Source organism: Oreochromis aureus, linkage group 13, assembly GCF_013358895.1.
Source record: "Oreochromis aureus strain Israel breed Guangdong linkage group 13, ZZ_aureus, whole genome shotgun sequence".
In the NCBI taxonomy this organism is placed as follows: Eukaryota; Metazoa; Chordata; class Actinopteri; order Cichliformes; family Cichlidae; genus Oreochromis; species Oreochromis aureus.
The window spans coordinates 21,278,244-21,306,167 of NC_052954.1; the positions used below are offsets into that span (position 1 = coordinate 21,278,244).

At 41.0% G+C, this 27,924-nt stretch overlaps 1 protein-coding gene across 1 annotated transcript in view; it reads right to left on the minus strand.

Annotated features, from left to right (window-relative positions):
- neurl1ab (neuralized E3 ubiquitin protein ligase 1Ab) overlaps positions 1-27,924 on the minus strand; it is a 36,166-nt gene continuing 8,242 nt past the window's right edge. The window contains exons 3-6 of the mRNA XM_031756911.2: positions 25,734-26,055; positions 9,342-10,061; positions 3,907-4,086; positions 1-3,313 (exon numbers count right to left, since the gene is read on the minus strand). Coding sequence (XP_031612771.1) covers positions 3,069-3,313; positions 3,907-4,086; positions 9,342-10,061; positions 25,734-26,055 — 1,467 coding nt within the window. The 3' untranslated portion in view covers positions 1-3,068. The remainder of the gene's footprint in view (positions 3,314-3,906; positions 4,087-9,341; positions 10,062-25,733; positions 26,056-27,924) is intronic.

Genomic DNA, 27,924 nt, shown 5'->3' on the forward strand with positions numbered 1-27,924 from the left:
GCCAGTGATTTAAATTTTATTTAACAAACAGAACATAATTAGCGAATTCAGAAACCACAAAGTAGCCCAGAAAACCAAAATAAAGAGCCAATTTTCTTGTCCAAAAATACACAATGCCCACCTTCACGTACTGCCTCATTCGGTTTAGTTTGGTCACGTTTGGGGAAAAAAAGAAGCTCTCAGAATCAACAGAACTACTCACAGGCCACAACACAGTTTAAATATGCTTGATTAGGAGAAATATAATTTACCAAAAGGTAAAGCCAAACAATTCCAACTTTACATTTGATTTTCTCTTATTTGGCCTTTTGGGAAACTGATGAATAGATTGATACCACTCTCTTATTTGTCTGGAGATGCAGCTCACCCGACTGTAGAAAGGCAACAAGAACCTCCAAAAATATCACACGGCTGAAATCAAAGTGTACAAATTACACCATTCACCACTTTTCCAGAGGATGTGTGACAGATTTGGCTGCACTATTATTTGGCAGGGACGAGTTGGCAGGCAAACAGTGAAGCCTTCGGGGTGTTTGTTCAGGTAGGCCACGGTTTGACGTGGTGTTGCAAACTTGTAAGCAAACAGTTGCTTATTTAAATATCCACCAGTTGCGAAGTAGCATTATCATCTGGTTCTCAGTTTCTCTAATTTTTAGAGAAAGTAATATTTGATTTTGTAGCTCCATGAAGAGCAACAGACTGAGGTGGCATCCCCAAAAGTCTAATGTTTCTCTCTGAAATCCTGGAAATGCTCAAGCGAAAATACAAATACCTCAAATTTGTAGTTAAATAGAGTGCTTGACTTAATGTACGTACCATGCAACCACCGGAGAGCGGTATGGATCATCTCATCTGAATCTTCACCGCAAAATGAATAAGCATTTCCCAAAATGTCAAACTATTTCTTTCAGTGAAAATCAGCTGACACAACCGCAGGGGCCTTTCAGGGAAATAAAAGTTTCCTTTAGTCTTTGTCTGCTAACCATAAAATAAACAATGTTCTTACTTTTTGGACACTACATCCACACATACGAAAGAAACAGTGATAATTTCTTATTGTAGCACTGAAAAATAAATAAAACTCATAATGTACAGTTAATATTACACTCATCAATACCACTTCATCCATTTCAAACGTTCAGCAATGCTGGATTTCTGCTAAGTAATATTTGGTCAGGAAGGAAAACAAACCCAGGTAGAAATGTACACGGTGAACATCTCTCAACGCTCACAACTAATTTCCAGTATTGTACACTGTAGTGACACAAACATTTCATCATTAGCAGTGAATAAAAAGCACACGCTGATATTAAGCACATTGATGCGTTTGCTTCCGATCTTTTCGTGCTCCCACCTGTGGCTCCAAGATAAAAAAGGACCTCGGCATCCCTCTAGGTTTTCACAGTGAGCAGCCTAACTTTGTCCAAGCTTCTCTTTTTTAAAAGGCACACTAGAAAACGTAGCTGTCCTTCAAATGTTCCACGACATACCGTAACTGCCAATTTTTCCCCACAAGACGACAAGCTCGAAAAGAAATCAGCACTTACTACTTTAAAGATGAGCAATGTTTCAGCGAGGCCAGCGTAACACCTGAACACATCTTGTGTTTCTTAACATTTCAAAGCAGTACATAATGCAAGAGATTAGTCAAGTGAAAATGTCCTTGGAGTTTGCTTTTACCGATGGAGAGCAGCACTCAGAAACTGATATGCAAATGACATTTTTTACACAAATGTCCCACAATAACAAGCTACATCCTTGCCACTGATGACAAACTTGCGATTTTTTTTAAAATTTCCAATCCGCTCAAGGACACATAAATATGTCATAACTGAAAGCAATTATTCACGTTCAGATTCGATACATGAAAGAGACGGGCGTAACCTGAAGTAAGAGGAGCCATCTGTAACTTATGTGGGATTTCGTATAATTCTTTCAGGGATGAAGAGGTTGATTCATCATCTTCATGTGCTCTTTCAGCATTTTAAAATGCTTCCCTGCCCACCACTGTTTATTTGGATGACTTTTGTGCAATTATAGCATCCAGCAGGCTTTAGCAACCAGCCAGAGATGGTGTGAACGGCTGCCAAGAAGCAGGACATGCAATCCACGCAAGTCCCTCATTTTACAGGCTTTCTAAAGTTGTATCTGGTACGTCTGCGTGAACATTTTCTTTACTCTGACATGCAGCAAAGACGCTCCTTGCTTCCCTGTCTCCATCCCAAATGTACATCCTCTCTCCTCCTTCCTCCTCCTCACTGATTTACATGCTCATTCACCGCCAGCGTGACCTTCTGCGGTGACAACGTTCACACTTTTTTACCCTTTGCGCAATCTTGCTTTGCCTGACATTCACAGAAGCACAGCAGGTGGTGAGATATTCAGCAGAACACTTCATTTATAACACAACAGAGCTCCCTTTCAGGCTTTTCTTCAGCCTGTAGGGTCAGACATTTCTTTGTGTTTTATTGCTAGAGAAGCACTTTCACCACAAACACACCACACTCGCCACATTCTTTCTCTGTCTTTCTACTCATTCCTCACTGTGATCTGATCTTGCCATGAGCTTCTACTTAAAAAAACAAACAAAAAAAACTTTAACCAAGGCGACCTGAAAAACTGCGATGGAGCAGCTGGTGAAACCGCAGATTTATTTCTCCACTCCTCTGGACAATTTTACTTCTCATAAAACTAGCCAGCAGCGATGCTATCACCAGCAGACTGATGAGCTACTGTGGCGAAGTAGGACGGATGCCTCTTCAGATTACTTCTTCTCTTCAGTGGAAGTGGGTCAAGGTGTGTTGTTGTTGTGCTGTTATTACACAAAAATGTGTCTCCGTTGATCAAACTGTACGTTTGGATTTGTCTCTGATGAATCTCAGTGGACCAACTGTTAGCTTCCCAAGGATGTGCATTAGACATGATATAATTAAAAAGCTTTAATGGTGGAGTTTAAAGTACCTGAGCCAGACTGCACACGCAAACAATCAAGGCTTGTGCCGTGTCTTTACGAAGTCTCACATGGCTTTGACAATGTGCCGAGCTGAACCTGACATCGCCTATCGAGCCTACGTGCTCCGGTAGGTCTTGATGATATCTTTGATTGTCCTCCTGCAAATGGGGCAGCACGCGTTGGCCATCTTCTTGAGTTTGAGACCGCAGGCGTAGCAGAGACACATGTGCCCACAGGCGTAGAGGACCGTGTCCACTGCATTCTCATAGCAGATGGTGCATTCATCACTCCATGAGCTGGAGCAGGATGGGAAGGTGGGGGACTCTGGATGGTTAGAGAATGGAGAGCTTGGGGTTGTACCTGGGGTGACAAAAGAAAGCCATTAGAGATATGTGAGTCTGAAGGTGAGGCAGAAAAACGGAAGAATCCTTCCAGGTAGTTCACGCAGACAGATTCAGCTCTGCTCAATGCGACGTACCCTACATCCAACGCCTCTTTTATTTAAGCTGTCAGCACTATTCCCCTATTTTTCCTGCTAATGAAGCTTCAGGACAACTTTATGCAAGAATAACTGAGTGCGCACTCCAATCATCACTCCTGCTGCCGCCATTATATGTCAGGAGTTTTGCTGTCATACTGCCGGCAGCTTGGGACGGTAGTGATGTCAGGGATCGCTGCTTCACATCACCAAGGTAAATATTTGCTTCATGCACTGACGTGCTTATCGTGACTTGACGTCTTGGTGCTGTTCAGTCAGCGTTTGTGTGCTGCTGGCTGTTTCACTGCTCTGTTGCACCTCTGCATTTTAATAAATTTAAATTTCATAAACAATTTTTTTATAAACACAATGGAAAAATCTGGAAAAAAAACAAGGCATATGGAAATACTTGAATTGGAGACCACTTCTCCGAAAAGGTACGCAAAGACAGGAAAGAATTAACGCTTGGACAAACCTGTTGAGGAGGAAAAGAGCGTGTGGTAGTTGGAGTTGAGACTTGAATTGAGGTTGATATTTAAAGAAGTGTTGAGGTTGGACTCAGAGTTGCCACTGCAAAGCATTGTGGGTGTGTTTGGTGTACATGATGGAGAGCTGGGCACCGATGGGCCTCGCAGGTCCTGGTGCTGAGATGAGCCTGGGGATAGAGAGGAAACAATACCTTTATAGAAGTATTCAAAAGTGCCAAAATTTCACATGCAAAGATTAAACATTTCACTTTTCACGTTTCAGTCGTCCGCATCTTTGAGAGTCAGAGCTGATAATTAGCTAATGTAGGAGGTTTGATGTCTTGTTGCATCTCTGTCGCTGTCTCAGCCTGTCATTCTCTCCCTTACAAGTACGTCAAATATTCTCTATCACCAAGCAGATGACTTATGAGTCTACAGTGTGGGTGGGCGTGTGAGTGAGTCAGGAGCCTATGAGTTGATGTAATCTCCCCTCACCCCCCTTTTCCTTCTTCCTTCATGAGCCCACGATACCTCTGGGTAGGGTACAAAAACCCCCCTCTCCACAGACGCTCTCTTGAGCGTCCCGTGTGATGCGTCCCCATCCGCACCCCATAACCACAGGCTCTGGCATCAGTTCTCATACTGGCACTTCATCTCTCCTCACAGAAGAGCGTACCGACCCCGATTTCACAGACAGACAAAATCTGATCAAGTCTGCCTGGCAGTCATGCAGCATTGTTGTTTGCACATTGTCCTTCAACTGACCATGGCAGGAATACTGCTACACAGTTGGTTTGGTCACTTACTTGGCGCCACCGTGCTTCCATGTGTCAAATTATCTAATATCGGTGGTTTTCATTCAATTCCACTATTTGCTTATCCAAATTTTCTTACAATACAATGTGGAGTGGAGAACAAGAAAAAAAAAAAGAACCACAGATGGTGGGAAAATACAGGAAAAAAGCAAAACGCTGTGAATTCACAAAAAAAAAAAGGAAGGGAAAAAGTTAATAGGGTTTGTAAAATGTATACAGTTTGTTGCGTAACTCTAGCTACGTGCCCCGATTCGCTGTCCTGAACTCTGATGCCTTTTCCTTGGACCACTTGAACCGCTGCAGTTCAGTTTCAGCCTATGTAAACAAGTCATAGTAGCTTTTTAATCATGCAACCACCAGCGTGTTTGTGTGAAAGAAAGAAAAAAAAAATCAGTGGATGGAGCAAAGTCTGCATCAACACACTGCTTCTGGTTATCCGTGCTTAAACGTTCCCTAATTTACTTGCATTTAAGGTCAGCGCTGGGAATGATGATCGCAGCACTTTGCTGAGACACACTCTTCTCAGAGTCATCTGTTTATTTATTCATAAATTTATTATATATTTTAAAGTGAGAGGACGTATGCATACAGTAGCATTTAAACGGCACTCCATTAAGCACTTATGTGGCAGCTCTGAGTTAATGTGTTGGTGAACTCCAATAAGGCCGAATGGATAACCTTGTCTATTCATGTACCCTTCCATCTTCTCTTGTATTATGCATTTATGGCTGGCTGTGAGATCGTGAGTATGTGTGTCTTTGGTTGTGCTGGCAGTGCAGGAGACTTATTTGTGGTTGAGCATGTGTATAGTGGCTTTCAACACTTGTTTATTTACGCATCAAGCAATTATGGATGAACATTGGCATTCCTCCACCAAACCTAAGTTTGATATTCGCTCTCCTTTTAGCCCTGTTTTACCCCCCCACTTAACTCCTCCATGCACCAAGTACTGCATATTTTCTTTTAGCAACTAGCTTATGTGCTAATACAGTGAACTCACTGCCATGCTAAACGTGTTTTCCTGGCATCAGGTGTGAGGGAAACTCCTTTTTTAACTGTGTTTTTGTCCCCCTAAATTTTGCTAAAGGTTGACTAAATATTATTCTTTCTTACCACCATACTCCAAAATCCAAACAATTATGAGTCGGCTCTAGTTACTGCAGTGCAGCCATGGGTTTTATATTAACGATGGATGTCATACCAGCATTTAAAAGAAAACAAACAAGCAAGACACAAGGAGGCGGAGGAGGAAAGGCAGCCAGATCATAAAACATACCCTGCTTTGTCTTCTATTTTACTCTAAATGGGACCATAATTTAGAAAATGAACATCATGTTATATTAAAGAAGACCTGAATCTAGTGGTTGAGACCACAAACACACTGGAAAAGTATTTAATGAGATCATGAAATTAGTAGTAGGGTCATTTTCTTGTACTATCAGATTTCATTTGGGAACCAAAGAAGCGGGCTTCTGCTGGCCATCTGAAAGATTGTTAGATTTTGATATTCTGTTTTGACAGCAAATAGAAAAATGCTGCAAAAGCACACAAAAAACAATAGAAGTGGAACATAACTCACAAAACAAAATAGGAATTTTTGGGGGGCGACAATAACGTGAAGCAACAGCTGCAGTAGTGACGAACTAGCAGTAAACGGCTAATAGCAACATGTATCTACAGGATTATATGAATAATGCACTTGCATCTACTTCTCCATCATAACACTGATGAACCTTCCGCTTCCCCTAAGCGTGTCTCAATGCAGTCCTTCACCTGCTTTGGTTTCTTTCACTTCTGCAGCTGTTCTGTCACGTTAGCGTCTCCGTGTTTTGTGAGATTCGTTTTTTTTTTTCTACTTCTGGTGTGTTTTGCCCAGAGACAGTGCTCCTGACTGGACAGTTTTTTTGTGAACACTAGAGTCCATCTGGGAACAACAGCTATATAACATTAAGTCACTTAAATCACCTTTTCTCTCAATTCTGACGCTCAGTTTGAATTTCAGCAGGTTATCTCGACCATGTCTGTATGTCTGAATGCATTTGGTTGCTGATGTGTGATTGGCTGATACACAAGCAGCTGAACAGGTGTACTTAACAAAGTGGCCGGTGAGTGTACAGTCTATTCATAGCCAACGCATTAAGCTCCACAAGCAACAGCAAGTGGCGTGATACAAGCTGCATACAAGCTGTCCTGTCCTACTGGTGAAGGATTTTGGAGCTGTCTGCAAGAATACCTGCAGAGTGTTCTTGCATTAACTACATTTTTTGATATTTTAATTGATCAAAATTAACATAAATATGTAAAGCACAATTTTTAAAAGATGCCAGTTCAGCAGCTAATTCCGAGTAACTGCCAGGCATCTAAAACAGAGTGCTAAAAAATAAGTAGGATTTTTTTATACTAATACTATTACTATAGATCACAACTTAATAACAAATGGTTTATTTAAACCCTAAATTGAGAAGAGGTTACTTGCTGTGGGGAGTACAACCACAAAAATGAACTGAAAGATGCTGGAAGCTCTGTGGTCAGAGTTAGGTGATAATTCTCTGCTGAATCTTTCTTGAAAATAGTTAATAAATTACAGCTCATATATGTATTAATAACATTTACAACTGAAATTAGCATGTAATTACACGAGTAGACCCTTAGACCGACCCATGAAAAGATCAAATCGCTGTTTCTGAGATAACATGGACAAAATGACCACGTGAGAGCAACAGTCTCCCATCTGTTCCGCTTCACGGGCTTGACAACACCCAGCCATGACAAACTGTCACTTGCCTCACTGGCTAGATGTTTCCATGGCAACTCATGGCGTGCGGGATGCTGCGAGTGGGTGAGCAGAGACGTCACAAATGCACTCCCCACAGCTGGAGTGGGTAATGACTCGAAGAATGCTCATACCCCCAAAGAATCAGGACGGGGGGGAGAAAGAGGAAGAAAAAGGCAGAAGGAAAAGAGGAAGTACAGAGACGACTTGAGGACCAGTGTGACAGGAACTGGCTGTGGGTGGAAAACCCAGCATCGCAATTCTCCATGCAATTACATTTTAATAATGCATATGGAGGGCATCATGAGGAGCGATCACAGGCACCCTCCTGATACATAATGCTGACTGCTGGGAGCCCACGCAAGACAGAAATAACCTCTTCAGTTCCTGGTCTGACTGACTACATGAAAGCAGAGAGAGCAGAGAATCCACAGATGAATTATTATAGAAAAAAAAACTAACCAACCAGAGTATTTTGACCCTCTTTTTCATCTCAAATGTTAGATTTTCTATGAAAAGATGTCTATCCTGTAATTCTGAGCTGTAAGAAAACTGTTCTCTAAAAAATTACTCCAGGAATTTATCAAGACTTAATCTGCGATGAAGATAAACAGATCACAAGGACTCACTTATGATTCCTGCCTGCTGTGATATTTTACCGATACATGCAAATAAACTATGTCCACGCTCCAGCTTATAAAAATTCAAACTCGAAAATCCTTAAAGTGCAGGAGACTTACCACCGAGGAAATCAAAATAAATATTTCAATCTTAACCTGGTTCTGCACAAAATGAGGGCAGATGCTGAATGTCAAATGACCTGGAAAAATAACCTTTTACTGACACGAGGGCCTTCAATTTTTCACCTACAGTAAACCCTGTTTTGAAAATCTCCCAAAGAGATTCAAATATGTACAGAGTAGACTGATTACATGCTCTGAAGAGTTGAACAATCAAGTGATCTGTAGCTCTTGGACAGAGCCTGAAGGCAAATCAATTTCCTCAAAGCTCCCTGAAAAAAATCTGTTTTTACTCAGTCATAATCACTAAAGCATTTACATATAACCCATATCATTTCATTTCCAACCAAGAAATTATTTTGGAGAGCGCAATTATGTGTTCCTACTTTTTTCATTCTGAGTCCTGAACTGTGTACGCACACCCACACTTTTAGTTCAGAGTACCTTCAGGTAACGCCACGTTACCACTGTGTGAAATCTGCTGGAATCAAACCCAGCTGATACGAGTTCTGTTCATCCGACGGTACAAAGTTAACATTCACGGGCAAATCGTGGGGGTTGGATGTAAATTCCAAAAGCGATATATGAGTTGATAAAAAGGCAGAGAGCAGCCCCAGACAACAGAGGAGGGAGAAACTATTTCATGACTTGACTGAGTGGGAATTCAGCTTCCAAAGGTCATTCAACGATCACACACTCAGTTAAGAATGGAAAGTTACAACTGACACCCTGCAAAGATCTGTGAGCACATCTGATTTCCTTGAACGAAGATTTAATTATTCAGAAGGAGGAAAAAGGAACAAAAATCTTGAAAAACTGAAATCTAATAAAAGACTGAAATCTAATTACCAAAAATTCATTTTCTAAAAGGGCTGTGACTCGACAGTTAAACATGGCTTCAATTCAAGCAGCTCTTAGGTTAAAAACTCTTAGTGTTTTCTGAGGGAGTAATAACAGTGATGGAGTCCATTCTAGTGATAGCTTAGGTTATTCCTGAATTTGTTCTAATCCAAATTTAATTTAAGAACATAAAAATTGATTTTTAGGTATCAAACACACACACATACACACTCACAATGGAAAGATAAAAACATGAAAAGATCAACTGAATCTACCTAAAATCCTGAGTTGTGTGACGGTGCCGTGCAGACCGAAGAACATCCAGAGAGGCCTGGAGTTATCGATGCACAGCTGCATCCCTGCACTGACGCCATTATGGCTCATCATAACCTCCCCCTCTGCGTTCACCACAAAGCCCAAGATATCGCCGCTGTGGAGTGGCATCGCTACGCGACGCACAGCCCAGAATTCCTTGCGGTCAACTAGGGACTCTGGGTTAGACGGCAGATCAATGGGCCTCAGGGTGGCGGGGTCGCAGGATGTCACGCCATAAGAAAGCGACCCGGGCCGCGACACACCTGCTTTCACCTTCACAAATACAGTCTCTGAGCAGCGCATTGGTCGGCTGGTGAACACCAATGTCCTTTCATCACCGCGGTGATCCAGCCGAGCCACCGTGTGCTTATCCAGCACGGTTACGTGGATGCCGTGCACCGAGTGAAAGTGCAGATCATTGTCCAAATGGCTGGGCAGAAGCGAGCACTGCTGTGAGTTCTGTGAGTTTTGGGGCACATGGCAGGAGGAGGAAGAGCTCAGGGGCTGTAGCTGCTCCTCATCCTCATCATCTTCCTCCAGATGCATCTCTTGCTGCTGCAGGCTGAGGTCACACAGGCTGACGGAGAGGCGAGGGTCACCACTGCTTCGCTGAATGGCGGTCCGGTGGGCGGAAGCGAGAGAACGAGGACGCAGGCAATCCAGTGGGACCATCTCGCTGTCTGTGGAAAAAAAAAGAACACACACACAGCGATGTTATGCAATCACTTGTTTGTGCTGGGTTTTTTTTACAGAGCACATTTAAATCTAAATTCATGCACACTGCCTTTATTTGTTCTCTAATAATTTTTATTTAGATAGCGTCCTAACTTGCAGCACCGTGGCTTATACAGCTGCAAAAAAATGAATCAATTTACAGTCTTTGCAAGTGGAAAACAGAGTCAGGAGGACTAAATGAAATTAATGTAGCTACTTAGTATTCTGCATATTTCCTTGTATAACACTATTTTGTTTCATATCCCCAGTCTGTACACTGTTTATTCATCACACCTGCCACTCTAAACAAATGGTGGCTTCCGGCTTCTCTGTTTTATAACATATTCATTCTAAAGCTCTCTCTGCACTAAGGCTTCAAAAGTATGAACAAAATTTTTCAATGTTTATATGTTCACGAAACATATCTGCACTTTAAGTGGGGGAAAGCTATAGCTGCAGGCCCAGTGGCTCCATCACAGTAGGACATAACAGCTTTATGTAACACTGAAGGAAAAAGAGGTCCTGTGTTTGAGGCCCCGTCTCGCTGTCTCTAGCTCAGGGTTCTGTGGTTTCTTTTGCTTGTTTCTTACAGTCATGGTAAAAGAAAGTACACCCTCTTTCACTTCTGAGGTTTTATGTATCACAACATGATGAAAATACACTGGTCTCTCGCACGTCTTAAAATTAAGTAAATGCAACCTCTGCTAAACCACATGACATAAGATTTGCACTGTGACATTATTTATTCAACAGAAACTGAGCCAAAATGCAGGCACAGCGTGTGAAAAACTACAGACATTTTTACTGCTTCAAGTAGGAATTAGGAGGGCAAGTAGGAGCCAGGTGCTGCTCATTAAATGCACTTGATTAACTGATCATCAGCAAGTGTGAGCACCTCTATAAAAGCAGAAGATTTAGCAGTTGGCTGCTCTAGTATATTCAGGTATATGTTAACACAACACCAAGGATGAAAACTTATCTTAGAAAGTCAATTACTGCTGCCCATCAATCGTCCTAGGACTGGTCATCCCAGCTAATTCTGCTAAAGGTCAGATTGTACAGTGCAACAAAATTAAAAGCTACATCTTACACCCTAAAGGCCTTAGTTAGCAAGTTACATGTTAAAGTTCATCACAGGGTTAGGGCTAACCCTAACACTGTCCAACATCTAAAACTTTTCAGAAATTGGGTCATGCAACAGAACAATGATCTCAAGGACAGCAGCAAATCTGCAACAGAATGGTTGAAAAAGAAAAGCGATTTTCCAGTCAAAGTCTTGAATTCAACCTGAATGAAACTGTAGTTGGACCTTAAGAGAACTGAGTACAAACAAATACCTGCAAACCTCAATGAACTGAAGCAACGTAAAGAAGACCGGGCCAAAATTCCTCCACAATGATGTGAGAGGCTGATAAGGTCATTCAGAAAACAATTACTTCAAGCTGTTACTGCTAAAAGCTGTACAAGCTACTGAATCACAGGGTGTATTTAATATTTCACACACTGCTTCTGCATTTGGGCTTAGTTTTTGTTAAATAAATGATGGAACAGTGGAAACTGTTGTGTGTCGTTTTACACCTAAGGCTAGATTTAAATAATTTTAATAGCTGCTAATGAAAGATGATTTTTTAAAACTATCCTGATATGTTAAAGCTTAGAACTGATAAAGGGTGCACTATTTTTTTTTTTTTACCATGACTCTAAGTGTGCAAGTGAGAGTTACCACAGCTCCAGTCCTCCGGGTTTTTAAATGCAAAGATTATATTTCCAAAAATTTAATGAAGCCAGTTTATATATAGTCTTTGTCAGAGAGTAAAACCATATGTATACATCCAAATAGCTACCACAAGTGTTTACAAAACAAACTGCCTCAGCACCAGCAACTTAATATACCTCTGTCTACTGGTGACATTTTCAGCTATGTGTCTGGATGCTAAAATCAGCTTTTTTCCTATCGTCGAAAGGTAAAGGGACTCCTAAAAACTGCATTACATGTCTCTCCATGCTCTCCACCCCACCTCACAAATAGGCCTTCCTGTGCTAAATCTGCTCACTGTAAAATAGAAACCACACGGGAGCATCATTAAAAAAAAGAAAACACAACGTGAGCGTGCTTTCCATGCACACAGTCACTGCAAACAGATCATCTGCATCATGGCACGCTTGGGGACGCAGAGCCATATTTAACACGGCCATCTAAAACAAGCTAAAATTAGGCTGATTAGACATCTGAGGAGAGCAAGCAGAGGGCAGGCTGAGAGATGAGTGACATGACGGCTAGCAGCCTCGATCTGCTTTGGGCTTTCCCTTTGAGAAGTGGATGAAGAAGGAGAGCGCAGCAGGGGACGACCGGACAAAAAATAGGGTGGGCACTTGAATGAAAGGGCAGACCTCAACATCTCTCCTTTATCAAACAAAGATGGCACATCTCCGGCTAGCCTCTGATAAAGCGCTTGACATTCATTACTACCTCAGTCAAGAGCGTGCACGACCAGGCACGAGAGTCTTATTATTAGCCGCCTTATCATCTTCAAGGCAAAGTTAGCCGACTTACAGGAGATAATTTCTATTCTTGCTATTAAAGCTTCCTGCGGTTCACAGTTTTGGTTTCTGAGATTGGCACAGCACTCAAGCCAAGCTGTGAGGGGAATAGTTAGTAACATTCAAAGAAATTTCAAGACATTGTGAAAAAAAAGATATACAAGAGATAAAAGAAGACTAAACAAAGAAAGACAAAGATGTGAGGCAAATAAATATGCATGACCTCTTCCTGGGTTTAGCCTGAAAAGAATCTGGGAAAGAATTTTACTCATGAAACTTTTGACAAAAAAAATGAAAATCTTTGGGTAATACAGAGAAATGGTGAAGCCTGAAACACCTAATACACCACATTTATCTTCTGTGCCTGATAAAATGTGCTTATGTATGTCTATCAAAATGGTTAAAACTACCACAGGGGGTACTAAGACTGAGTGTGAGCAAAATTAGATCCACATACAGGAGGCAAGAGAGACTACGTTTCAGAATTTAGAGTAAAAGTAATGAATGATGTGCTGAAATCCTTAGAAATAAATAATGGATTAATGGCTCAAATGCACTCACTGGCCACCTCACTGGGTACACCTGTTCAACTGGTTGCTAGTCCGGATATTTAATCAGCCAATCACACCGAACGAAACAAATGCATTTAGGCACGTACACATGGTCAAAACAATGTCTGAAATTCAAACCAAGTATCAAAATGGGGAAGTAAGGTGATTTAACTGTCTGTGAATGTAGCATGGTTGTTGGTGCCAGGCGAGCTGGTCTGAGTATTTCAGAAACTGCAGATCTACTGGGATCTTCTCATAAAACCATCTCCAGGGTTTGCAGAGACTGTTCCAAAAAAGAGAAAATACCCAGTGAGCTCAGTTCTGATGTAGAAAATGCCTTGTTGATGCCAGAGGTAAGAAGAGAATGACCAGAATGCTTGAAGCTGCCAGGAAGACGGGAAGGAAGATTGAGAAAATGTTGCCTGGTCTGATGTGTCTCAATTTCTGCTCTGACATTTGGTAGGGTAAGAACTTGGCATGGATTATCCTTCCTTGAATGTGTGGGTGACTCTTGGCATGCTTTGGATCCCTTAGTTCCAAATGAGCATCGTTTAAAGTATTAGTGCTGACCACGTCCATCCCTTTATGGCCTGAGTGTACCCATCTTCTGAAGTCTGCTTCCAGCAGGATAACAAAGGATAACAAAGCTTAAATTATCTCAAACTGATTTCTTGGACATGACAATGAGCTCACTCAACTCAAATAGCCTCCATAGTCTCCAGACCACCAAATAAAGCAGCTTTGGGATGCGGAGATTCAGATCATGGATGTGCAGCAACTGTGTGATGCTATCATGTCAGCATAGAGCAAAATCTCTGAAAAAATATTTCCGGCACTTTGTAAATCTATCCCACAAACAATTAGGGCAGCAAAAGGGTTTCAACTCAGTACTATCAAGGACCATATGTTAAAAGTGTGAGCTAAAAGTATTGGATACAAATGAAAACTGTTCTAACAAAGCAAATTCATAAACCAGTGAGTTCGCACACACACAAACCTTTTTGTAACTATAAACCCTTTGGTTGATGAAGAACCAACTCTTCCTTACAATCTGCACTCTCATTAAAATGTCTCACACACACACACACACACACACACACACACACACACACACACACACACACACACACACACACTTCTGAATTATGTGAGAAGATTAAGCACGGTACCAACAGAAAATTCATTGCAGCTTAGAGTAACAATTTTTTGAGTCGTAACAGCTGGCAGTGCTCCAGTGGTTTCTTTAATAGCATGTCCTAAACATAATGGTAATTATGTTCTACTTCGAAGTTCATGTCCTTGCTTAAAGCTTTTGAATAGTCTGAATTCTGTTTTTTTTTTCTTCTTGGTCTGGGACAAAAAACAATACTGAAATGATTAAGTGCATGGCTGCAATTGCCCCAGTAGCATTAAGAGGCCTTTTAACAGCTCCAGCTTCTTGGTCCCAGGAGAAGGGAAAAAAAAAACTATTTGAAAAGAGGAACACATACCAGACTGATACTGCAGGGTCAGCGGCTGACCGCTTTGACTCTGGCTCTTTATTCCATCATTGTAGCTGTGAGAAAACATCAGTAATCAGAGTAGCTCAACTCCTGCTACACATTATGGGGACATTTCTTGGCTTCGAGAAAGCAAGAACACATCCATGCCAAAATATACACCTGTAGGAAAAGAAATGTAGTCCACAGAGAGACAAACATCCCTCTGCCTCTTGCGTTGTTACACATTCAAACAAGTCCCAACATTCACAGGCATAACGTCTTCACACTGCCTGGAAAAACCTGTTTCTGGAGACGATATTTCATGTGCAAGGATGGAGGCTGTAACTGAAACCGAAATCCTGTTTTACTGTAAACGCAAGCCAGTTTAACAACAAACAAACAAACTGCAGACAGACAAACACACACATAGTCTAAACAAACAGTATGCTTTATATTAAGAGCTAACTGCATCTTGTGTAACTCACAAGTAATGTACATATTGCAATAGAGCTGTTTTTTATGTACATTCTCTTTTTTGGGGAATGCTGTGCCTTTTTTAGTCATGGACAGCTCTCAGTCAGACAGGGGCGCGCCGCTATATAGACGAGGGAGATTTCTTCCTCTTCCTTGCGCTGGCAGAACAAGATTAAGAGGCATTTTGGTCTTTTTATGAAGCTGCAACCTCTATACAAGGTCAGCTGCACCGACTGTGTGCATGTGCGTATACGTGTGTGCGATTGGGGATTTGCCGTAAGTATGCATGCATTGCAGAGCTATCCAGGGCTCTGTCTGCAATGACTGAGTGAAGTCATCCGTCATAAGAGAGGTGTTTGGCGAGGGTTATGTGCCTGTCCCAAAAAGGAAAGGGATAGGCTTCCGCTTATCAAAGAAAGGCAAAAAACCCCCCGACTGAGCTCACTAAGGAAAGTGTACGTGAAGCAAGAGGGTCTAAAAGCTATGACAGTGATACATGGTGGGACCCCATGTGCAACAAAAGCCACATATGTTTAGAGTCCAAGTTAAGCAATTGGTTTTTAGAATTTATGACTGTGACAGTGAAAAGTAAAGGGCACACGTTGAAGGGAGAAATGGCAGCAGATGAAGACGCTGCTGAGCACTTCAAGGGCACAGTTTCCTCTAGGTCAGCCTTCTGAAACTGCCTGTAATGCAGTGCTTCTACACAGCCTTACTCATCTTAGGTAATTCCACGTTGGACAACCATCCACTGCTTGATGAGGTGTCTCAATCTGAAACACATTTCTCCAATTATTGATTCATCTCATTGTTTTGGTGAAAGTAATATCGAGAGAACATCTGTGCACACATCGACACACAGGAAAGAGAGCACGCTTTCACATCTTCACCAGGTCATCTGAAAGTGATTAGCCTCCTCTCCAAAGGCTTCCCCCGGTACAGTCCAGCTTCCTGGATCCAAACCTGACAGGCTCCATTACGATTTCTATTTTGATTTCCTGAAAATCTGTTCGATTCCATCTGCACCGATTAAATCCCAGCTGAAGCATAATAGCCTGGCCAGCGGCATTTATTTTGGTTCAACAAATCAAATGAATTCCAAGCCCTGAGATCACCAGAAACAGAGCTCTCATAAATAAGTGGACTCTAATCCCAGTGTGTACACTCTGGCAGATGTTAGGTCAAAGGACAGCCCTTTAGTTTATATCAAGCCCCTTATTTAATTGTAGCTGACTGTCTGGCAGATTTAATTTACTTAGTTATAATCCAAGTAAAAACACTCAAAAGTGACTTAGAGAATACAGTGCTATAGGGAGCTGTACACTTCTGTCCTCCACTCACACCTCACCGACCTACAGGAGAGGATGTGTGATTAAAATACATGTAAACAAAAAGCTGAACATGCCATTCCTGGGTGTATGTGCAGCATTAACAAAATAACTACTTGGAGATGAATGGACACATTTATGCAATCACTTAACAGTGGCTTTAAAAGAGTGGAAATATAAGCGACAAAAAACTGTCATGAGAAATGGGAAGTGCTAATGGGCCATAATGTTGCGTAACACTCATGCACTGTGTGTCTCTTTGGGACGGTGAAACCAGCTTGTGTCTCTGTTTTGACTCCTGAATGCAGCTATAGAAGCTGAAAGGCTGTTCAAGCCCCCTTGGCATGCACCCAATCACTTCACTATAATTATACCAAATACCAGCAACTGTTCAAACGCTTTCAGTGGTAGCTTTAGATTTTTTTTTTTTTCAGTCAGCATGCTAAAATAATCGAACAGTAAGGCAATTCTTCCTTTGAATTTGCAAATCTCTTTCTGTTTGTTAGTCATTTATCAGGTCTTTCCTTGCGCTGATTGAAGCCACTGTACTATAGACTCTTTATTTACATAGCATTCAAAACACGCAGTCATATGAAGGAGAAGGTTTTCACAAGTACATACACCTCATGACTCAATAAGCCATAGAACAACATTTAGCTGCAATAAACTGAAGTAACGGTTTCCTTAAGGACTATCATTCTGTCACATCATTATAGAGGAATTATGGCCGACTCTTCTTCGCAACGTTGCTTCAGTTTACTGGATTTGCGGCCATTACTTTATACACAGCGCTCTTAAGGTCCCACTACAGCATTTCATCTAACTACAGCATCTAGATGAGGTCATGTTTCTATGTTTCTAAGAGAAGAAGCTTTCTCCTGTCTCAGCCATACTTCTTCATATATTAGTCTTTTTCTAGTTGTACTTGCATAAACTTGAATATTTAACATGCTAACTGAGGCCTGTAGAGTCTGAGCTGAAGGTTTTGCAATTCCTCAGAGCATTGCACGTACTGACCTTTGGTGAATTTGCTGGGACTTTAGAGGATTGTTGCAGTGTGTTAAAGAGTGCACATACACTTGAATGCTGCAGACCGGCAACCTGTCAAAACGTCTGCTTTTACAGAGTTTGTCACACTTGCACTGAGTGAATCAAGTGCATTTGAACTGGCTGCTACTTGACCTCTTAATTTACATGGAAGGAGTAAAGGTTGTCCTTTTGACAAGACTGTATTTCTCCAAACTAAAGTTGTACCTCCACACTGTGTCTTTAAAATGCTTTTTTAGTTATGACAAATAGTTTTTCAAGGTTGGCTGCAAACATGCATGCAAACGGGAATTGTTTGGCAGCTATGAAATAAAAGGATGACTCAAGCACAAAAATCTGTACTATCAAGTTATACTACAGCTATACTTTGAAACCGTTATGTTCAGCAGTTTAATCATTTGCATTTCAAATACAACATTACAGAAAAATTATTTAAATATAACAATTTCTGCTATTTTTTATGACCTTAAATTGAAGCACAAACTGTGATTTATTTTTTTATTTTTTTAACTTAAAGGACAGATGGATTATGAATAGATTTATCACTTGCCCGAGAGCTAGCAGCCTCAGTATCAAACTGGTTATGATGACATAGAAGCAAAGACAATGTACCTAGTTAGGAATGGGCAAGGATATCTCAGATTTTGCACAGTCCTCTCTAGCCTTACATGTTTTTACCCAAAAAGGTATTAACATGGGCCTAAATGTCCTCTTGACCGGAACGTAAGTTTCAAGCTTCAGTAATTTCCATAACAGGAAAACTTGGGACGGCGTCCACAGCCTTGCGAAATCATAATGCGACTGTAATCAGGTTTAAATGTCCAGTCCCTTGAAAAAAGGATCACTTTTCGTGCGATTTGTTCAGGTTTTCATCACACAGACAGCAACTGCTGAAGAAAACAGAAAGAAAAGCGCGACAAGCTGAAGTATGATTCATGATTTCAGTCTAATTCCGCCAAAAGAATTCACCTCAAGGAACTTACCGAATGTTTATAATATGGAGACATTTAGCATTTCTTTTTGCTTTCCTCTCTCACTGTCTGCCTTTTGCCTTTGGCTGCAAACTGACTTTTGACAGATGACTTTGCATATTGTTATTACCATGCTGAATTTCAAGTTTATTGTTTTTGGAGGATTTGGCTGTAAGCAGCAGACCAGAAACCGAATGTATTAGTACAACATCCATTTGCAGTACTTCAGGGTAATAAGAACCCTCAGGCCTATCGCGTGTCTTCATCAATCAAAATTAACAAAGAGTTTAGTTCTGCTCCCTTATGAAGCCCCTTAGAAAAAGGTAGGACCACATCATGACTGGATACAGTATAAAAACTGAATTAAAAGTTTTACTTGTATGCTATTAGACCAACCACTTTGTGCATCCTTTTATGATACTGAATCTTTTTTTAATCAGCCCCACTGACCCAATCCTGCGTGCACTTGTTTCCAACTGCACTTATCAGATCTGCCTCTATATTTAAAACATATTAATCCACAAATCAAACCTTGTGAAAGGCCACATAATCTGTGTTGACAAGAGAAACAATAGGTGAGATCTGTAGCAAGTGAACATAAGCATGTGGCACACGGAGCGAGCACAGACAAAAATAGACACAAAGAAAGGAAAGTACAGCACAATCAGGTTTCGTCAAACATGTTTGTGCAGCACTGAGCTTTTCATCGTGTGCAGTTTATCTCTCTTGATAAAACAGGTATGAGTCAAAGGCAACTGCAAACTTTCGCTTTTATTTGAGTAACATGAAAGTAACACAATAACAAGAGTACAGAATTGCTATGGACAAATGATGAAATACTGTAAATCTGTTCAGCGACGAATTCCAAATGGGACTAAGAGACTCTGTGGCCCTTTCTTTAAATGATCAATTTGATAAAGTGATCATTTAAAGAATCAGGGTTGCAGTCTCACAGACAATTGCTCAATTATTTTGTCGATATTGTTTCATATAATCAAATTCTCAGTAATCTGTCCACCGTTTTAATAAGAAGAAGACAGCTACCTCGATAGCCTTCCAGGGTTGATCCGTGAAAAACATGGAGATGTTTTGAAAACACCCCATGTTTTCACAGCACTGCCAAAAATAACAGACACTACTATGTTTAGTGTCCTTAATGTTTACATTTACTGAATGTTTATCTTCTCCAAACTAACTGACACAGTGAAGACGCTGGTGTAAACTTTAAGCTTAGGCCTCAATTACACAGATATAGAGACTAGTCTGTGACTCCCTTGCAATAAAAATGTGTATTCTCAGACTGATTGAGGAGTCGTTGGTCCAGCTTGCTGGCTGCCACTAGTTAAATTTAGTGGCAAAGATAGTGCTGCACTAAGACATCCTGGCGATCACTTGTCACTAGCGAATTGGTCGCTTGCAGTTTGCATGAAACTTGTCTGCAAACACTTGCCAACTAAAGTAACTAAAGTAAAAGTTGCTCCTTTGGAAAAGTGTAGGATTCAGCAACATGATACATTTTCTACTAAGGTGACGTTTCTCTGAGCTGCAGATAAGCTGGCATCTTCCATGCAAACTAAGGGCAACTGTGGCAATCTGCTAGGAACCAAAAACAAATGCAACAGGGTTTTTAATGCAACACTTTGGAACAACTTTCAGCTAGCAACTGTCAGCAACGTCCAGCAACTGCTTGTTAACCAGTTGGAGAATACACATTGTTCCTTAGTGACCAGTGTGGGAGTTGCTAACTGGTCTCTAGGCCTGCATGACTAGAGGCAACCACTTGCCAATGATTTGAGGAATACACATTTTTCCATGGAACATGAAAGGGTCACCCTCAATTCTTTAGGTGTGTGTGACTAAGAATTTAGCAGTCATCTATCATCTAAACCCTGTAAGCTAACTTGTCTAAGTTAGACTATTCGGACAACTGTTTAGTGCTTGATGTTTTGATTCCATATTTGACTTGGCATATTTCAGTTTGTGTGGTCCAATTCAGCCACAGCTTCACCAGCTCCAGCGGCTGCCAGCAGCAGCAGCTGCACCCAGACAAGCTGGATGTGAAACCTCTTCCATCATTAAAATGGAAAAATATGATGATGAGAGCTGTGGAGTTTATTGCTTTGGACTTGAGGCCTGTCAGTGTTAATCTTCAATATTTCTCGAGTAGGGATAAATTATATGATTACAGGGAGGTGCATGCTTGTCAGCTCCGAGTCACTTTATTATAAAATAACTAGCTTAAAAATTGTTTAACATACTGCCAATGCTAACTTTTTTGTGTTTTTTATGTTTATTAATATTAGCTCTTTTGGCAAATAGCCGGTTTGTTGGCGCTGATTTAAAGGATAGTAATGTCTAATTTCTCATTTTATAGACTGAAACAATTGGGAATTAAAATAGTTGAAAGACAAATCATAATAAAGATAACCAACATTTTTACTCAAGCAGCAGCAGCAGCAGCAGCCATAAGGTAAATGAAGATTGCAGTTGTTGTCAGATTTGCACTCCAAACTAATCTAGAATGGCAGGGGAAAAGAGAGTGCAAACTGGGTGTCTTTAAATTATGGAGTAGGAGAGTGACTTGTGCTAATTTTAAGTGATCAGCGACTCAAAGCCCACAATAAAATAGTTCAGATCTCTGTATAATACACAATCTAGCGATTTACCAGGTGAAAACAGAAGAAATGACCAAAGCAATAAGGATTTATCCTTATTGTGAACACATCCTCTCCACTGTTAAGCAAAGCTGACAAAGCCATGCATGGATACTTGCAACTAATACGGATATTCTATGCAGCACGCATTTAAAAAAGGAACATTTCCTGTGTTTCATCAGGTGTAAATGTTAGGGACGTCCCTGAAGATGCTAGTAAGCATGAAAAGCAAATAGCAGGAGTTTTCCCCACCATGAAGCTCTACAGTCTAATGCGTCGCAATGCCGTGTATGGAAATGATTGATGTCAACAGTTCCCTCTTAATCACCTGAGAGGTACGCAGCCTCTTGACAGTCTGGCAGTCATTTTGGATTCTTCTCTAATGACTAGAGGACAGGTTGCAGATGATGTTAGCTGATGCCGGCCTCACGGATCACTACCATTCTGTCAGTGATTAAGTGACTCATCTACCTCTAGTAAACAAACCCCCAGTAAAGCATCTTGCATCTATCAAAAGATGCCTTTGACTCTGTCGGCTTATCTAACTTGGAAAAAATCCATCATACCTGTACAAAACCGAGGATGCTGTGTGGTCTCTTGGGATACGTCCCATAAACAAACAGATTCTGCTAAGACTGAGGCTATATAGGTGTAAAGGGAACATTCTGATTCCCCATTACATTTTTTTACCACAAAACGGTGTACCATTTCCCTGTGTGTTTCTTTTCAGATATTTATGACCTGGTTTCTGTAGCTTGACAAGTTGCCTATAAGTTAGCAAGTAAGAAAAGAAAACTAACACTTTTTTATTTCACATTAGGGGTTTTTTTTTGTATTAAAAAGATTTACATAAAGCCAGGCTTTTGGTAATACTGCTAGGGGAAACATAGTAAACAGAGACCTTTTTATGAAAACACAGCTGAGAAAACTGAGCTTTAAACCAGTTATGCTGCTTGGGACATATTATACACTTGAGGAAATCTTTTGTCAATCCTACTAAGGGCTAAACTGGTAGTGCCGTGCATCCTCAACAGCCCAGTCCATTCTGTACAAAGCCCAAGCAATGCACTTTAGTCTTTATTGATAGCTGTGTGAGTAGGACAAGTGTGGTGATGTAACAGATCTTTCTTAAATTGCATGGGCAGCATTGTTGGTCTGGACAACCCCCGAGGCTCAGTTTGATTTCAGCAGATTAATTTAGGTTCCTCTCTTACGTAACACCATCTCAGCTTTCAAGCAGTCTCACTGATCTCAGGATCACCTTTGGCTTCTTGCATGGGTGGCTAGCTACTGAACTGCACTCCCATGATAAGAGTGGAAACAACACGGCACTGGAAAGGATCCTTGAACATCAGAATAATACCTGAGAGCAGTTAAACTGTTTGGCAGCAGACCGCATTAAGAGGCAGCGCAAGTGAAAAGGTGATGATGGATAGCAGCTTGGATGAATCCCTTAATACAGCATGTTTGGTTGTAAAGGATCAAATAGACACAACGGTATGAGAACGATGCAGAGCATGCGTTTGATGCGGATAAGCCACTGGCTGAAGAAAACAACAAAGTTTTGACTGCGTCTCCTCAGGGGAGGTCGCAGCCACTGAATGAAAAACATCTTTTGAAAAATGGCTTGGATAATTATAAAACTTTATCATGCGTTCGGAATAAATTCAGATTTTTAAGAAATATTCACCCTGGGAGGGATCACAGAAAGTATTTGTGCAGGAAAAGACAATCAAACCACCACCTTTTAACAGGGTAGTAATACTCAGGTGGTGCAGAAGTGACAGTTGTGATGCTGACGTGTGCAGGAACATTATTATGATTAATCCATTAAATATTGAAGACATGGACTCTTTTTACATAAAGGATGAGATCAGATCACAGCAAGCTCACTACGTGGGTCTCAAAGTGAATGGAGGCCAGTGTCTGCCATGTCAGCTGAGGAATGAGGTAATAAGACAAGACTGGTTCGGCTTACAGGAATAGACATAAAATGTCACGAGAAGTGAAATCTGTTATCATACCATACATTTTTTTTATGCTGAAAGTGAAACAAAGAAGACATGTTTAAAAATGGACTAAAACAGACTTCTGATATGCTGAATCTTATATATCTATTATTGTAAATAAATACCATCTAAATACCAAAAGCTGACATTTTTCCAAACGAATCAAGCTCCAGTCTCTAATGCGGCCTTCGGTTTTTAAACATAAAAGTCTGTTTACAGTGCTTAGGAAATGCATTTGGGAGAAAAGCTTGATGAAATCATCTGCGGCTCTGAGGGAGGTGCATGAAATCTGATAAATTGCTTCCAAAGATGTCACTTGAATCAGGAATTGGTTGGATATGGAGACTCTCAGCTTATAATGTAAATTAAATCTCATGTTCGGGAAGAAGTGAACATAACAGCCGTCATCAGTGCTGGAGATTAGCATCTTGAGGCCACATCAGGCACCTGCAGCGAAACCTCTGACTGAAACATCTTGGACTGAGTTGTTTGGCTGAGGTGAAACGGTTTCGCAACGGTCCTAAATTGGAGTGGAGTGGTGTACTCCCTCTGTACTACAGTAGTCCTATGTAAACTTGGTGGTGAAACCCTTTAACACTCCTGAAGCACATTATCTAATCAGTGATGCATATTATTATTAGAAGTAAACAAGTTAATCGCAACTTATTCTGCCTTTTTTTTTTTTTTTACTGTCCAGCAAATTCATCACAAAAGCCAAATCAAGGTCACCCAACCAAGCCATTCTCCACACTCCGTGGAGCCTATTCACAGCTCCTCGTTCAATATGTCTTCTGTTTAAAAAAAAAAAAGATCTGGCGATCTATAATTCCCACCTGGGCAGATTGTGTAAGCCCACAACAGGTGAAATTTGGCTCAGCTTGTAAGCATCATTAAGAATCAAAAAGCAGCCTTCTGTTAAAGGAAAATACGTGCCAGTTTGCAACACCAGACTTTGATGTGTCTGCCCGTATTTCAGGCTAAGTGTTTGCTGAACTGCAGCCAACCCCTGAGACAATACTGGCCTTTTGCGATATACCATGCTCTTGAGCAGTGACGTTCTCAGACTATAGAGGAAAGCTGATAGCCAAGTGATCCTTTAGCTGACTGAGGGCTGAGGCTTTTCGGTTTAAGCCATCAATGTGAGGATAAAAGTGATCAATATGGGAAAACTAGAGTAGAAACTGTGGGATTTATGGCTGCTGGCCTCATTCACATTATACACAGGCATAGATTGCGTAAAGTATGATCTCACATTCCAGAAAACCCCAGATTTAATTGTAATTGTAAAACGGAAAAATTCTCTTATTATACCAATGGGACTTTCATTTAAACATATGAATCCGAGTTTGGGCTGACTGCATGTCAAACGAAGTCAAACTCAGGCTTGGATCCACAGAGTGAGACATTCCACTGATTTGATAGTCTTGGAAAAACACCCCAAACATCTCATTACCTGACCTTGAGGTGCGCCTTGAGGCGACTTTTGTTGTGATTTGGCGCTATATAAATAAAATTGAATTGAATTGAATTGAACTGACATCATCCCTCCTCTATCCTGTTGGGATGACCAACACATTGCTCTTGTTCTTTCACAAGAGCAATGTGCTGGTCAGCACCATGAGGCCAGTGAACCCCAGATAGCTACACTCTGGTGCTGGATACCAAACAGCCCATCACGAGATAGCACGCTTCTCGCTGTCAACCACACCACAAGAAATAAGGTTAAATGGCACTATCTACACAATATGGGAGCCTCTTCTATTTTTATTACTGGTGCTGACAGCCTCTTTTGTTTAGAGGGAGAGGCAGTGCGGTTCTTGGAAATGGTTATAAATAAGTACTGAGGCAACCACAAGGATTCCTATTTGTTCGTTTGCATACTTTTTCATTGTTTTCAAAAGCTGGCTTGGTTATGATGTGTTTCATAAATACAACACAATCAACAATCCAAACACACTTGAGATGGTTTAGATTGATGAAACACTGCTGTTAATAATTGGGACAGACCTGTTTGCTTCACATTTCTTTGATGTAATGACCCTTTAAACAGCACGGCGGAATTGTAAGAAAAGATTTTAGACATTTTGAAATTCTCCCTTTAGGGAAATTTCTTTGATACTAACAGCCATGCTAACTATACAATCTGCCTAATCTCCCACCATCTTTTTCCACTGAGCCATTTGGCCGGTGTGGGAAAAGCAGTGCAGCTGTATGTAACATCACCTTTTAATCACTTGATGAAAAAGCAGCAGATGCAGAGTGTTTTTCCAGTGGCAAAGCATTACAGCAAGAACACAGAGTCTGCAGCAATGATATCAACTCTGTAAGGCTCTACCCAGGCAGAGAGGTGCTGTGAGATAACTTGTAGCTGATGTTTAACAGTATAATGTTTACCATTTCAGCTTAGCCTCCTTAATGGGTCTCATGAGTTAATGCAATATCATTACAACAGCTGTAAACAGGGCACAAATCAAACTTAGAACTGGCAGTAATATGAGTAGTTTTAAAGGTTTTGGGGAATAAATAAAATATTGGAGAAAATAAAATGTAGACCTGCCTTTGAATGCCATGCCATGACTCACCTAGCAGCTGGACCCCCCTAGTGAGGCCATAGACATCTATGAGAGCCCAGAGGGGTTCTGAGACGTGTACCCCACTGAAGAACAGTATGGGGCTGGAGTCGTTGATTCGATAGAACACCCGGCCCTTTTTATCCACCCAAAACGAGATGACGTTTCCTTCATTGGAGAGCTCCTCCGGAAGTGCTTTTGCCCAGAAGCCACTTTGGGAGACCAGGTCAGGGCAGGCATACTTGGGCAGGGTGTCTGGATTGATCCTTGATGGGTCCTTGGATGTAAAACCAAGACGTAGAGCACCACTCCAGCAGCACTGCTTTTTAGTGATCTGGAGAGAACATATTTTAAATCAATGAAGATAATTTAATTAAGACAAACTACAATATGAGCTAAAAAGAATAAAGCCAAATTTGGGCCGGCTTCCTTTCTGCTGAGTTGCAGTGATACTACCTGCACTGCACCGTGATTAATTCATCCCATCCAAAGCTTGCATTTGGGTAATTTTTCACCTCCACCCCAGTCATAATTATAGCTGCAATTACCTTTAAAGTGGTATGACTGTGTTTTATCAGTGCCAAGAGCAGCGAGTCCTAGATTATTGTGAAATGTGACTTCTTTATGAAAATGGATTCAATCCAAAATGTTTTTGCCTGATAGATCGGAGCGTGTTAGCACCATGACAAAAGGCCTATGGGAGCCAATAGAATGGCAGAAACATGTACTGGGCATTAAAGGCATATATTATAAGAGCATTAACATTAAAATATTGTTCAAAAATATCTAGAGTCTACAGACATATATGCACTTGTTGTGCAGTGTTGCTTTGAGTTTAAGAATGTCACCAAGGTAAAAATGTCTAACTGATGATAATCATGTCCAACAGCTTATCTTTTAGCATGCCAACAGCTGATGATTACACCACTGTACCAATTGCAAGCCAGTATACCAATGAAAACTGGTAAGGCTTAAATTTACCACTATGGCTGTTAATGTGTTTGAAAGATGGCTATAACAACGGTGACATCACCCATTGTTTTGTGAAGTCTCATGGTGAAGCCTCAGCAGCACAGGGAAGACATCACAGAGAAAGTGAGTGATACCATGCTACTCAATACTCACATGTGACTGGCAAGTCATTGGCCCATGAGTGTACTCATAATTTACAAAATTTACTTCAGGTTTTATTCTGTTTGTTCTGAAACTAGCAATTGTTCCAATACAATCATCCAGAAAGTGTTTACTATTGTCAGAAATCCAGGCAGTGGAGGCTGTTTACTACAGGAATAATTTGTACTACCAGAGGCACTTCCACCTTGGCTTCACTTTTCAGAACAACAAGAAGCAACATCCATGTCTTGTCTATTCCTCAAGCCATCAAATTTCTAAACATGGGCAACACATGGCCTTCCCAGGTGGTTTGGCCAAAACAACCTCAAGGTGCAATGAAAGTGTCCCTACATATTGAAAACGATGTGTTTGCTCCATGTTGGTGTACGAAATGTGATTGCAAAAGAATTTCCCTGTGCGGGCAAATAAACGTTATTAACGTTATCTCTCACATGTGGTCCACAATGCTGACATAGAGGGAGCTGTAGCCGATGGCTGTCTGCTTGAACTCTCCTGCACTAATTCAATTCACTGAAGTGGACCTCTCAACCATGTTTGTGCTGTTTGTGCCTCTTGGAGCATTTTGAAAGAAACTATCTGCGAAATAATATGGCCTGCTGCATGGCGAAGCCTGTCTAGGCAAAGCTAACATCGAGGCTTTGAAATGTGGCTACATCAATCATTTACATAGAGTTACTGAGGTTATTTTTACTTATCTTGAGGAATTTAATTTGGTTTGGCTGGATGAGTGCTTAAGAAAATAGATGGACGGATGGGCTTCTATGTCTGTACCAAGTTTCATTTTATCCAATAGTTGAGATGTTTCAGTCTGAACAAACAGACAGCACAACATTCCCATCATAGTGCCAAACCACTAGCAGGGCTAAAAAAACAACTTATCACTTTCAAGATTGGTTACCTCGGTATGTTTATCACCTGCAAACGATTTTTGTCTTATTTCGAAGCACTATTTACTTTGCATTTAGTGTGCCAGATAACAGTGTTCCTCACATGGCAGTGCTTGCCCTACTCTCTCACATTCGAGACATAGATGGCCTGATAGGTGAAGTGGAAACTTGTTCTAAGCTGC